Here is an 11543-nt window from a genome sequence, read left to right on the forward strand (position 1 = left end):
TTATTTTCAATTTTTAACTGCTTTATGCAAAAAAGTCATTTTGGCATAGTCAAGGCTAGAGCTGTCTAGGCATAGTCTATTCAATTCATTTATTATCAAAAATCTTTTTTCTTTAAAACAGTGTACCCTGTAGCTCCAGGGACGAGCTACAAACAATTGGTGGGATCGACAATTATGCTGCGTATGCGTTCCCCTTGTAATCCCTACACGCTAAACAAGTGAACCGAAATAGTACATTTCGTACCTAGGACTAAAAGTCTTTTTTAGCGTGTTAGAAGTTTCGCCTTCGGCTCTGTCTGGAATCGAATACGCTAAAAAAGACTTTTAGTCCGTGGTACGAATAGTCGGCGTGTAACGAACGATCCCATGACACCGGTACAGTTATTAGTTATTGAATCAGACTTAAATATTCCAAGCGATAATAGATTAAGATTGGCTCACCTAGTATGTGTATATTACGTAGATGGAAGCACGGGGTTTCAGTGGGTTTCGAACATTTAGTTTTTTCATGTTGCAGATATTGCAGTGTCAAATTCTGTCCAAGATGTGACATATTTGCAAGGTATTGGCCTTTTTCACAAAGTATAATCAGCGTAACCTTCGTAAAAACAATCTTGAATCTGACAAGAGCATGTGTGCCAACGTGTAAAAAACAAATGTTCAAAACCCACTGCTGAACCGTGGCGATCCGCTTGTCAAACGGACAGTACATAAACAAATTCCATCACCTATAGTATATGATGTCCTTGACTTCAAGGTTTTGGCAAGTGTGAGCTTTGCGGAACGAGCCGAAGGCGAAAGTATAATTTCCACTGAGTGGTTGGAGTCCAACAGATGCAAAAAAAAATCAATTTCCTTTTTTTAATTTATTTTATTTAATTTTATATTTTTTTTAAATGTTTTACACCCACGTTATCTTTAAAAATATCGCCTTTAGCTTCAATATATATTTTTTTATTTTATTTTTTTCCGTTATTCTAATGTTAATATAATATTTCAATATCATTTGCTTAATTTAATAAAATATATAGGCTGCTGGTAGGTTACAATTAATTATTCAATCGGTCATGGCTATCATTTCAATTAGACTAAGAGAAAATGTTACTGTGATCAAACAAAAAATCTGTTCCAGAACAATTGGTTGCTCAAAATATTATTCCACTAGTCCATAAAAATTGAATAGCCATACTCAATTTCCTTTCTTTCTTTCTTTTCACAGTGCACCTTTCGTTCCTTGTGTTGTGTTATCAGCAACAAGTGTGTGGCTAATTCGAGGTGGTAATCTATTCTGTGTCAAATTAGACCTATTTGTCGTATAAAGGTGTTCTAATCTAGTAAAATTCACATGAAATCAAGAATTTCGTTATAATTTTGTACAGGCCTAAACAGTCGAAATGAACGGGCAGCGAATTTCGAGGAAAGTGCAGTGTGGATGAGTTGTTGTAAGAGAATATTGTAAGAATGACATAGTATCGGTAAGAGACTGAGTCATGGAAAATTTTAACGGAAATATTTGTAAGGTGCAGTTTTGGACCGTAAAAATTCTCGAGGGATCATGTAACGATTACCAAGCACAGCACCAACATTTTTAAAATTTTCCGACATATGTCTGTTCCATTGAGCGGTAAAAACGAATTTTACCGAAGTCAGCAGACCGTTCCACAGAAGCAAACATAACCGCAAATTATTCATTTTTTGTAAAAACTTCAAAGTGAGGTTGTGTTGGCTTTTACGTTTCACATTTTCTTCGACCTTGGAACAGACTATGTGACACAATAAATGAAGAAAAAATTGCTCAAGCTTTGAGTCTGTTGGATACTTAACTCGCAGGGCGTTAAATGACTATTCAAAAAGACTATCTGAAGCCAGACCAAAGTTTTTTTTCTGTACCGCAAGTCACGTAATTTTGCAGCAACCGAAGTGTCATTTTTGTGGCAGGTTATATATGCGAAACAATAAATGTGGTTCGGTGGCATCCACCCCCTAGACACTTCGACAAAAAATATATGTGAATAGTGTCACACCCTTGGTGGCATCCGTGGACCAGTGACTAGTTACATGTCCATTGTGAATCCTTTGAAAGAACCATTTCCATCAAATGAACAAACAAGAAAAATCTTAATTTCTATGAATCTTCTTCACATACAGTCGAGAATGTCTGTTGATCAGAGGAGAAATGACTCTAAAAAATCGTGTCAAATCTACCGTAATTCGGAAGAAAAACAATTTCCAATGAAATAACAAACAAAATTACTTAAAATTCTTTTGTTATTTCTACTGGAAATTGTTTTTTATCCAAATTATCCAAGGCAGTAATTTAAAAAATCACAGAAAATCAACATCGTTCTCCAAAGATTAAGTAATTTCTCTTGTGCTGAAGATGTTGGGTTTGCTTCCAATCTTTCCGAAATCGTCTCTGTCCCGTCAGAAAAATGATTTGGTTTCATGTCAAGTTTACCGTTTTTCTCTATGCATCTATTAACCTTTCACCGACGGTATGCTTGCTGTATAAATCATCGAATCTATTACTTCTTTTGATCAAAATGTTTTCAACAGATTGATGCGGATTCTTCTGATTTATCGGTTTCAGCAATATTTTTCTGTCTAAGACAGTTGATATACCATACCCGTCCGTGGAAGGTTGCAATTTATTCGTTTCTACCTAATTTTTTTGTATATTTAAGCAATAAATTAAAAATGTCCAACAAAAACTCTATTATTATCATCATCGTTCTCTGCTTCATCCCAGTTTTAGTAGTCGTGCTACTCAATATTCAAATATGTATTGCCTTTTCGGAGATATATATAGTGTACAAATGGCGTTGTCGATTAGTTTTTCTTTTCCATTAGAAAACAACAAAAATATTTAATTAAAAAAAAAAAATATTTAAAAAGTTTAGTTTTTTTATAATGCAATTTGAAGTAAAGCGAAAATTGCTTAGATTGATTGATATACTTAACAAATTTTTATAGTCAACCCCCTGTGTGATTTCTTCGTTGATACTATTCGGTCTCTCATCACGCACACGCCCATTCCAACTGAAAAAAATATTGATTCTCAAGTTTGTTAACAACGAAAATTTCAAATAACAAAAATTATATAAAGCCAATTGGATATTATATTCATCACCCTGTCCTGTTAGCCGATTTTTTTTTTCTTTTTTTTAATTTTTTTTTGTTCTTTAACTAAAGCGCTTTTATATTTTTGGCAATTTCTGAGCAACAACTAACGGATTCTCACGTGCCAATATCTGTTTTCCCTCTTGTTTGAAATCGTACGAACAGTTATGCGCTTCGGCATAGCGGTGCTGAGCGCAAAACACCTTCTGGCAATGACATTTCATCACCATAATGACGCCCAGCTTTTTATTGCATTGGACACATCGAAGCTTTTGCGGCTTTTTCGGTGTGGAAGGCGATTTTGGTGTTGGCGTTGTCGGTTTTGCGATAAATATTGGCCTCGGGGGTGGTGATTTTCTTGCTATTGTTGTTGACTTGTTAGTTGTTGCCGATTGTGTTGCTGTTGATGTAGGCGCTTCGGTTATCGTATCACTAGTCGTTGCACTTTTCAAAGTTGACAAATCCGAAAATAGAAACGGACTCGTCTTGCATTTCTCCTCCAACAGCAATGACGAGCTATTCGCTTGTATGTCGGACGTTTCGAATAAACCGAGTTTCGAATTGATTTCGAACACATCGTCCTCGAGTGAATCGAAATTAATGTTGAATAGACTCTCGTTTGACTGATAGCCCACCGGAAAACCAGAAACACTGCCAACTGTATTGTCGTAACCTAAATTTGAGTAGCTATAGTCGTCGCCGGAATCTTCCTCCTGTACACGTTCCCGCTCGAAATGATTGTGAAATTTCCAATCGTTTCGCGTTATTCCCGAACCGCTACTCACTCCACTGCCGTTGCTCGAAGCGCGTTTTTCGTTTTTCATTCTAACTATTTTTGCTCTATCTAAATTCTCGTAGCTACGTACATAGTCCAAGTGGCCGTTATTACGATGACGCAACAATGATGATACTTCTTGGCTCGAACCAACACCATTGACGCGACTCGTTTTAGCACTTTTCTTATCGTTACTGTGAAAGCACTCCAAATCCGATGTGCTACTTGAAAGGCACGCATCGTTTAAATTTGTGTAGCCACGACGGTACTGAAAAGGAACTGCGTCTAAGAATGACGTTTGCGTGACCGGATTGATATTCAGCAAAGTCGGACTACTGCCAAACATCATTCGAAATTCATTCAATTCCACCGATTTCGATTTGGCATTGTTGTGCATACAAATTGAATTATTGAATGCACTGTCTTCATCGTCACTCTCACAGTCACTGGTCACAAAGTCCAATTCAGTCATAGACGGTGGCAACTTCCTATCAAAATCATTGGTCGCTTTCCAATTGTTGATCTCCAAATTGGACGCAATTTTCAACACAGAATTGCTCTTCTTCAGGCACGACGCACCCTCACAGTCCGACAGTTCATCGTTTAAGAAATTTAATTCCAGATTATTTAGGCCAAGATCGGAATGATGATGGCTCCACGGTGATTTTAGTATTGCATCGGTTGTGTCTTTTCTGTCATCCGGTAATGATTTCAGTGAGCCATCGTCCGTATCGATTTTTGCAAACGAATCCAGCACATTTTTCGGTGAATCGCCACGCAACGCTATGGTTTCCAATTGCGGATCGGATGAGTGAAACGATTCGACCGGCGAATCTTCACGTATCAACAATTTCGGCAACTCGTAACAATTTTTAGCTGAAACGAAACGAAATGAAATGAAACATCAGCTACCATGGCAACGCCTAAAGTGGATCATTACTCACCTTCTGACGTCATCTTAAAAACTCGAAACGAGCTATCCATTGCACCGCCACCGCATCCACTCGAAGCTGTTCCACTATCAATTTTGAATTCACCGGAACACGGACGCTTATCACGTCCATTCAACGAATACGATTGCTGTCGTTCGGAAAACAATTTATTTTCGAACAAAGAATTTCCTATCGACGCTTGACTATCGCTTTTTCCATCAGCATTGGTCATGGTTTCCAAACAATTTACATTGTTTTTCGCCAATATTGGGCCATCTAATGTGTCGCCTTTCAGTTTGGTTGAGCTAAGTTTTTCCAATTTTTCCAAATTGTTACAGAGCAGCTCTTCAAACGTAAGCGGTTTCGGTTGTTGACTATTCTCCTCCACGATTAAATCGTTGAAATTGATTGCCTTGAAGGATCGATTCCGACGAATATTGTCGCGAATTTTGGTACGATTTTCAGCGTAATGATTGACATTAGCTGCAAAGCCTAATTTCGAATTGACGTTGAAGTAATCGGTAAAGTCGAAAGACCTGTCCTGTGCTAATGGCGGTGTCGGACTTTTACGTGCTTGTTTCTGCGCTGCTATTAACGATGGAGGCCGAATGCATGTCTTTGCTATCCCATGCTTATTCAACAAACTAATTCCCACCGACGATCCATAACGATCTCCATATGCGTAGTCATTTGTGTGATTCAAATTGGTTGGTGCTGAGGTCGCCGTTTTCAATGGCGGAAAATGTAGACGACGTAATGCTTTGTAGATACCATCGCCGATGGTAGACTTTGTTGTTGGCAAATCGATATTGTCCTTTTTGGTTACGCAACGATCACCCACAGCGCCAACAGCAATTTTCGATTTAGTATCATCATCGTTTGATTGTTGCTTCTGACGTTGGTTTGAATTTTTGCATTTCTTTTGTGATTCCAATTTTGATCGTAGCTGATGCATTTTCTGCAAAGAAACCAACAAACTCAATGTTTGGTTCAAAATTAATTTGATTGTCACTCCTTACCTCCATTGTGTGAATATTGTCTTTGAGCCATTGATCATCCTGATCTTCAGGAAGTTCAACTTCCGCGCTTCGATTGTTCAACGAACTTTTCCGATCAGCCCTCAGTTTCATCACCCGGTGTATGTTCTTCTTCGAATCTTTATACACCAACAGTTTCACATTCGGTGTGCTAATTGTTAACGGATCTTGTCTGCAAAAAATAAAATTTGGAAAATGTATCATGTCAAGCATACAGAATCCATGTACTGCGAGTACGGTACGCACCTAGACGTATTTAGAATATCGTTTAGATCGAACCATCTGTCGTAATCGGGTAGCGTAACAACGCGTCGAGCCGACACTGGGCCGCCTTTCATTCCTAGGACTAATTTAAGCCGTGAACCTTTGACCAACGGAACGTCTCTCATTTCGGTTCCATCGTTGAGCTCTTTGTGGTTGTAGAGTAAATGTTGTTGTCCGATTGGTATACCTGTTCAAATTCAATTTGATTAGTACAATTAACATGCCGATGGCAATAAAAATTAAGGTTCCGATCAAGTTATGGTTGACCTGTTGCATTTCAGGTTGACCTGACCCTGATCTTGACCTGAATTGGATTTTCGAATTTCAGATTTGACCCGAACACACCCGCCCTGAACAAAAATAAAGTTTTACCGAAAATGCACCCAAAAATTGATCGCTGTTCTGAATAGAGGGACCCTAGGGGAGTTCAAAACGATGGTCCGTTAAGCTGGACCAGATGCTTCCCCAGCCCATACAATTTTTTTCTTTTCCTCTATTTAGAACAGCAATCAATTTTTGGGTGCATTTTCGGTAAAACTTTATTTTTGTTCAGGGGGGGTGTGCGAACCTGACCTGAACCGGAATGAAAATGTCAGGTTTAACTTGATTTCAGGTACAGGTCAGGTCAGACCTCACCTGTTCCGAGCCTTAATTGGGTAAAATTTTTTTGTCTAAACCTTCTGTCGCGGATACTTTGGATCGATACGATTGAGAAATTCTTAGACACGCCGCCCAAAAATAACCGTTAGTCATCGGTATCTATTTGTAGAAGTATCATAGAGTAACAGCCAAAATAAACTACTCTTTAAGAGGCATGCCTATTTGTATTACTTTTCTTCGTAATGACCTAATGACATAGTGTAGTGCGACGATTTCTACTATAAAGAAGGAATCTTACTGCTTCATTTAAGTAAGAATGTTTCATCAATTCTCTAGAATATTTACTACGACGCATCGTATGAAATCGATGGTCGTGGTCGTGGTCAATGAATAATACATCGGAGTAGAAAATAAGGGAAACGAGTAACCCAAGGCGAACAGAATTACGTGGGAAACTTTTCCTTTTGAAAGAATATTGCTGTCGCGTAAAGTAATTACTCTAAATATTAATATAACAAACGAATGAACACTTCTTGTGCGTCAATGCGTTGTTCAATTGTGACTTGTATATTTTCAGAACAATAATTTCGTCGTCTGGAACAACTGTTAATTGAACTTATTCATGGGATGATAAAGTAGTGTTTATCTAAGTGCTAAACAGATATCCTGACAAGACATTTGGAAGAATGTGTATGAGCGAACATAAAATATGTAACTGAAAGACAAGGTTTGTAGAACTGTTAAGATGGGATAGGTTGAGTCAAAGACAAAGATTTTAGACTGTCAACAATGTTCAGATGTATTTGATGAGTATTGAATTCGGACAGGGAATTTTTGCAAGATTTTTTAATGAGTTACAGAAGTTATTAATTAAATTGCTAAAAATTCATGAGATTACTAGAATTTTTTAAATTTCTTAAATTTAAGATTTTTTAGGAAATTTTAAACAATTTAAGAATAAATATTCTGATTACATTGCCGCATAAAAAAGGAGACATAACAAAGTTGGAAAACTATCGACCCATAAGTTTCTTATCAACACTGTACAAGTTGTTAATGAAAATCGTTGCGAAGAGGAAAACCAAGAAGCTCGACTTCTACCAATATCTGTTGAACAAGCTGCATTTAGATCAGGTTTCAGCACAAACGACCACTTACATGTGATGAGAAATGCAATGAATACAAGAATGCTGTGGTCTTTATATTCATAGACTTTGAAAAAGCTTTTGATTCAGTGGAAATATGGTCGATATTGGATTCATTAGATGAGTGCAGAGTAGACTCAAGGTACTCCAACACAATTCGATACGTCTATAAAAACGCTACGTCGTGTATAAAACTCCATAAAAGCACGGAAAAATTCAGAATTGGCAGAGGTGGACGACAGGGTGACACCATATCACCTAAGTTATTCACATCGATTCTGGAGATTTTTTTTAAAGAAATTAGACTGTAGTGAAATGGGTATCAACATAAATGGAGAATACCTGAGTAATCTCCGTTTCGCAGGGAGATCCCTGATGACACCTGATCTAGATCAGGTGCAAATTATGTTACAACAGTTGAATGAGGAGTCAAACAAAGTCGATCTCAAGATGTATTTGTCGAAAACGAAAATCATGACAAACATCGACGATGACAGAGACATTAAAATTGGTGATACTGTCATTGAACGAGTCGACAGTTACGAGGACCTAGGTCACAAATTGAAGTTGGGTCTGGACAACCACACTGCAGAAATAAAACGTAGAATTGGTCTTGCGTTCGGAAAACTCAGGCTAATTTTCAAAAGCAAAATGAACAATAGTCTGAAACGTAAAGTGTTCGATACGTGTGTCCTTCCTGGGCTCACATATGGAGCGGAAACGTTAACGTTGACGTTAACAAAAGCTTCCGAAAATAAACTAAGAGTGGCACAAAGAGCCATGGAACGGAGTATGCTTGGAATTACGCTCAGAGATAGAATGACAAATCAGTGGATTCGACAACAAACCAAAGTCGTTGATGTCATGGACCAAAAAGATTATGAACTGGAGACCACCTAAAACAAGACCTAGAGGTAGACCACCAGAGAGATGGAATAATAGTATAAAGTGGCAACGGATCGTTCGGAATGGAAGAGAATTGGGGAGGCCTATGTCCAGCAGTGGATAGAAACAGGCTGAAAAAGAGAAGAGATTCCGATTTTCCATGGACATAAAATTCGAAAATTTGGTGTGTGTTAATAAGTGAAGCAATCCTGTTACAGAGCACTTCTGAAAACAATTTTCACAATTAAATCGCTTCACAGGCATATTATATTCTCACAATGATTCTCATCAGAATTGTCTGTTCCGCACAGCAAACCGATTTGTCATTCAATAAAACGTATATTTCGTTGACACGAATGGAAAAAAGGTACACATCCAAATTCGCATTCATTTTCCCCAAACAATAAATGAAAGAAGAAAAAAACCGAAAATAAAAATTCTTCTAATTACATTTAAAAACGGGCAACAAAAATCAACCGACGAGAATATTATAGTGAAAATATGAACCTTGAACGCTACGAAAAACCAATATGTCATGGACCGAAATAATTTTTTCTTCTTTTTTTTTCTAATAAAAATTTAAATGTAGCAAAACGTCGACGTAAACTCCTCTATGAAGTACAAAGAATTATGTGTATTAGAGAGTAGACTAAATCGACAAAATATCGTGCAAAGACTACACAACACAGCAGCAAGTACCTAAGTAGTTCTTCAATGTAGAAATCACGTTGATATGAAAATTGGTATTTAGCATATAATGTAAGCTTTAAACGTTAATGTGTGATTCGAAACAAAAATTCCACAGCGATAGCTGTACACACGGCACTTTTTTATATGCTTTAAAATGCAAAATGCAAGTGTGTCCATGTAAGAACGAATTTATGACGAGATTTTTTTTTGATTCAACAAAATCATCATGCAATGAAATGTATATTGTACACACAAAACGAATGAGGAAAAAAACACATCTCGCTGCTAGTTACTATCGAAGAGAGGCGAACGGCGAATGATGTAGATCATAAACCGAATGACTGAAAAATATTGTGTATACACTGCTAGTGTGCGTTTGTAAATAAAGAAGACGGATTTTTTATATTTTTTTTCCGTTTCGAAATGTTGAAAAGATGTGCGGCTGGGCGTATTAAAAGCCCATTATCACGTATTGTGTTAGTGTTATAAATACACACTACACATTCACTCTATTGACCACTAAATTGTCGAAGTGAAGAAACCAAATTAATTATAGAAAAAAAAGGAGTATTTGTTTCAAAGATCGCCTCACACAAAATCGATTGTAATCTAAACAAAATGAGATCTGAGATGCACAATTGCTGGCTGAAAATGTCAATAAATTCATTGATTTACTTACCTTCATGCTTTTGTATACGCGATTTGATGTATCCAACAGTATCCTTAGCACTAACAGTAATCTCAAATTCGGAACCAGTCAAGGTTTCGATAATAATTATAATGTCATACTGCGGAGTCCACATCTAGAAGAAAATAACACAAAATTTTCAGTAAATTTTGCTGTCAGCTTGACAATGCGTGGATTGACAAGAATTATTTTATTAATCAGTCGTGTGTGTCAATTTAATCATGGGGTCCCATTATAACATCATGAGCTGTCACACAACAATGCTCTTTGTAAATATTAGTAATAATATTATTTTGATCAAAATCCAACTAGAAACACAAAGTGCACCACTACAGGGAATGACACAATTTTTAGGAAGCACCACCACAGTTCTTGGGTCAGTAATTTCTTCTTCTTTTTTTCAATTTGACCAGTTGATTGACAAAAATAAATTAATTTAATTAAAATTAAAAGAAAAAAAAACAAATACGAATCTACCTTCATAGCAATGACAGCAAAAAAAAATATTTAAAAATCACAGAACTACTTTTCTTTGTATGCGTGACTTACGATACTATGAGTTGTACAATGTTCACTCAATGGTATTTGTGTACTTAAAATATTTTCATAGAACGCAAAATTACGCGATATAAATTTCCACTTAATTCACTGTTCCTCAACCGACGGAAACGGCGAAAAACCATTAAAATCGACGAACAACCACATGCATCCACCGTATTTTTTTGCTATTTTTGATGCGAAAACGATATTTTGAGAATCAATTTATTGGGAAAAATCTTGAGGTTCACAAAGCAGAATTGTTATAACGTAACGTGTAATCCGAAATATGTAAAAGTATACCAGACACGAATACTCTCGAATTGGTGATGTACTCAACGAAAAGTGATCCAATATAAAGACAAGTGATCCAGAATGTCATTCATCATTTTTATATAGCGATGCATGCGTGTGTGTTTAGGTCATAGAAGAATAGACTAATTTAATGCAAGAGCTTATATAGGAAATAGTTAATTCTTAAAAAAAATATAGATTTGCTTTAATCGGGCAAAGGAATTCAGTCACGCACATGCTTTTCGGAATCTGTCTACTGAATTGTATTTTAAGAATGATAGAAGTCAGATATAAGTCACGTAATTTAACGATTATTGATTATCAGAATTCACAGAAAATATTCAGTAATCTGAATCTCAGACAGTTAATATCTCACAATCAATCCTAATTAGACTATCTCTTCTGATATTCACATTCTTACCAGTTCCAAACTTAATCTTCCAATCCAATAATTCTAATACGAATTTTGCCTTATAAGGTATCATAGACCAGGTGCTCATCGCTAACTCTTCTATCTTCTATGTCAAACATAGAATCATACTCTCCATATGATGGCAACAGATGATTATGCATCTC

The 11543-nt window shown here is 36.6% G+C and overlaps 1 protein-coding gene across 2 annotated transcripts; it reads right to left on the reverse strand.

The window, feature by feature from the left end:
* Positions 1–965: 965 nt before the first annotated feature.
* LOC119066890 lies at positions 966–10970 on the reverse strand. Of its 2 annotated transcripts, none has more exons than XM_037169576.1 (6): positions 10614–10967; positions 10128–10251; positions 6111–6315; positions 5847–6036; positions 4840–5785; positions 966–4771 (listed from the first exon to the last, which is right to left on the reverse strand). In XM_037169576.1, exons 1-6 carry the CDS (start codon positions 10617–10619, stop codon positions 3198–3200), a joined length of 3045 nt encoding a protein of 1014 aa, XP_037025471.1. In that variant the 5' UTR covers positions 10620–10967; the 3' UTR covers positions 966–3197. The 2 variants fall into 2 exon arrangements, with proteins under 2 accessions (XP_037025471.1, XP_037025472.1); XM_037169577.1 differs by having other exon boundaries at positions 3159–4771; positions 10686–10970.
* Between the last annotated feature and the right edge of the window lie 573 nt (positions 10971–11543).

This window comes from Bradysia coprophila, chromosome IV (assembly GCF_014529535.1).
Source record: "Bradysia coprophila strain Holo2 chromosome IV, BU_Bcop_v1, whole genome shotgun sequence".
In the NCBI taxonomy this organism is placed as follows: domain Eukaryota; kingdom Metazoa; phylum Arthropoda; class Insecta; order Diptera; family Sciaridae; genus Bradysia; species Bradysia coprophila.

Excerpts from the sequence above, each read along its gene's own strand:
- LOC119066890 (XM_037169576.1), bottom strand. Across the intron at positions 5,786-5,846 it reads ACAATATTCACACAATGGAG|AAAATGCATCAGCTACGATC; the intron begins GTAAGGAGTGAC and ends GTTTCTTTGCAG. Across the intron at positions 4,772-4,839 it reads TTTTAAGATGACGTCAGAAG|CTAAAAATTGTTACGAGTTG; the intron begins GTGAGTAATGAT and ends GTTTCGTTTCAG.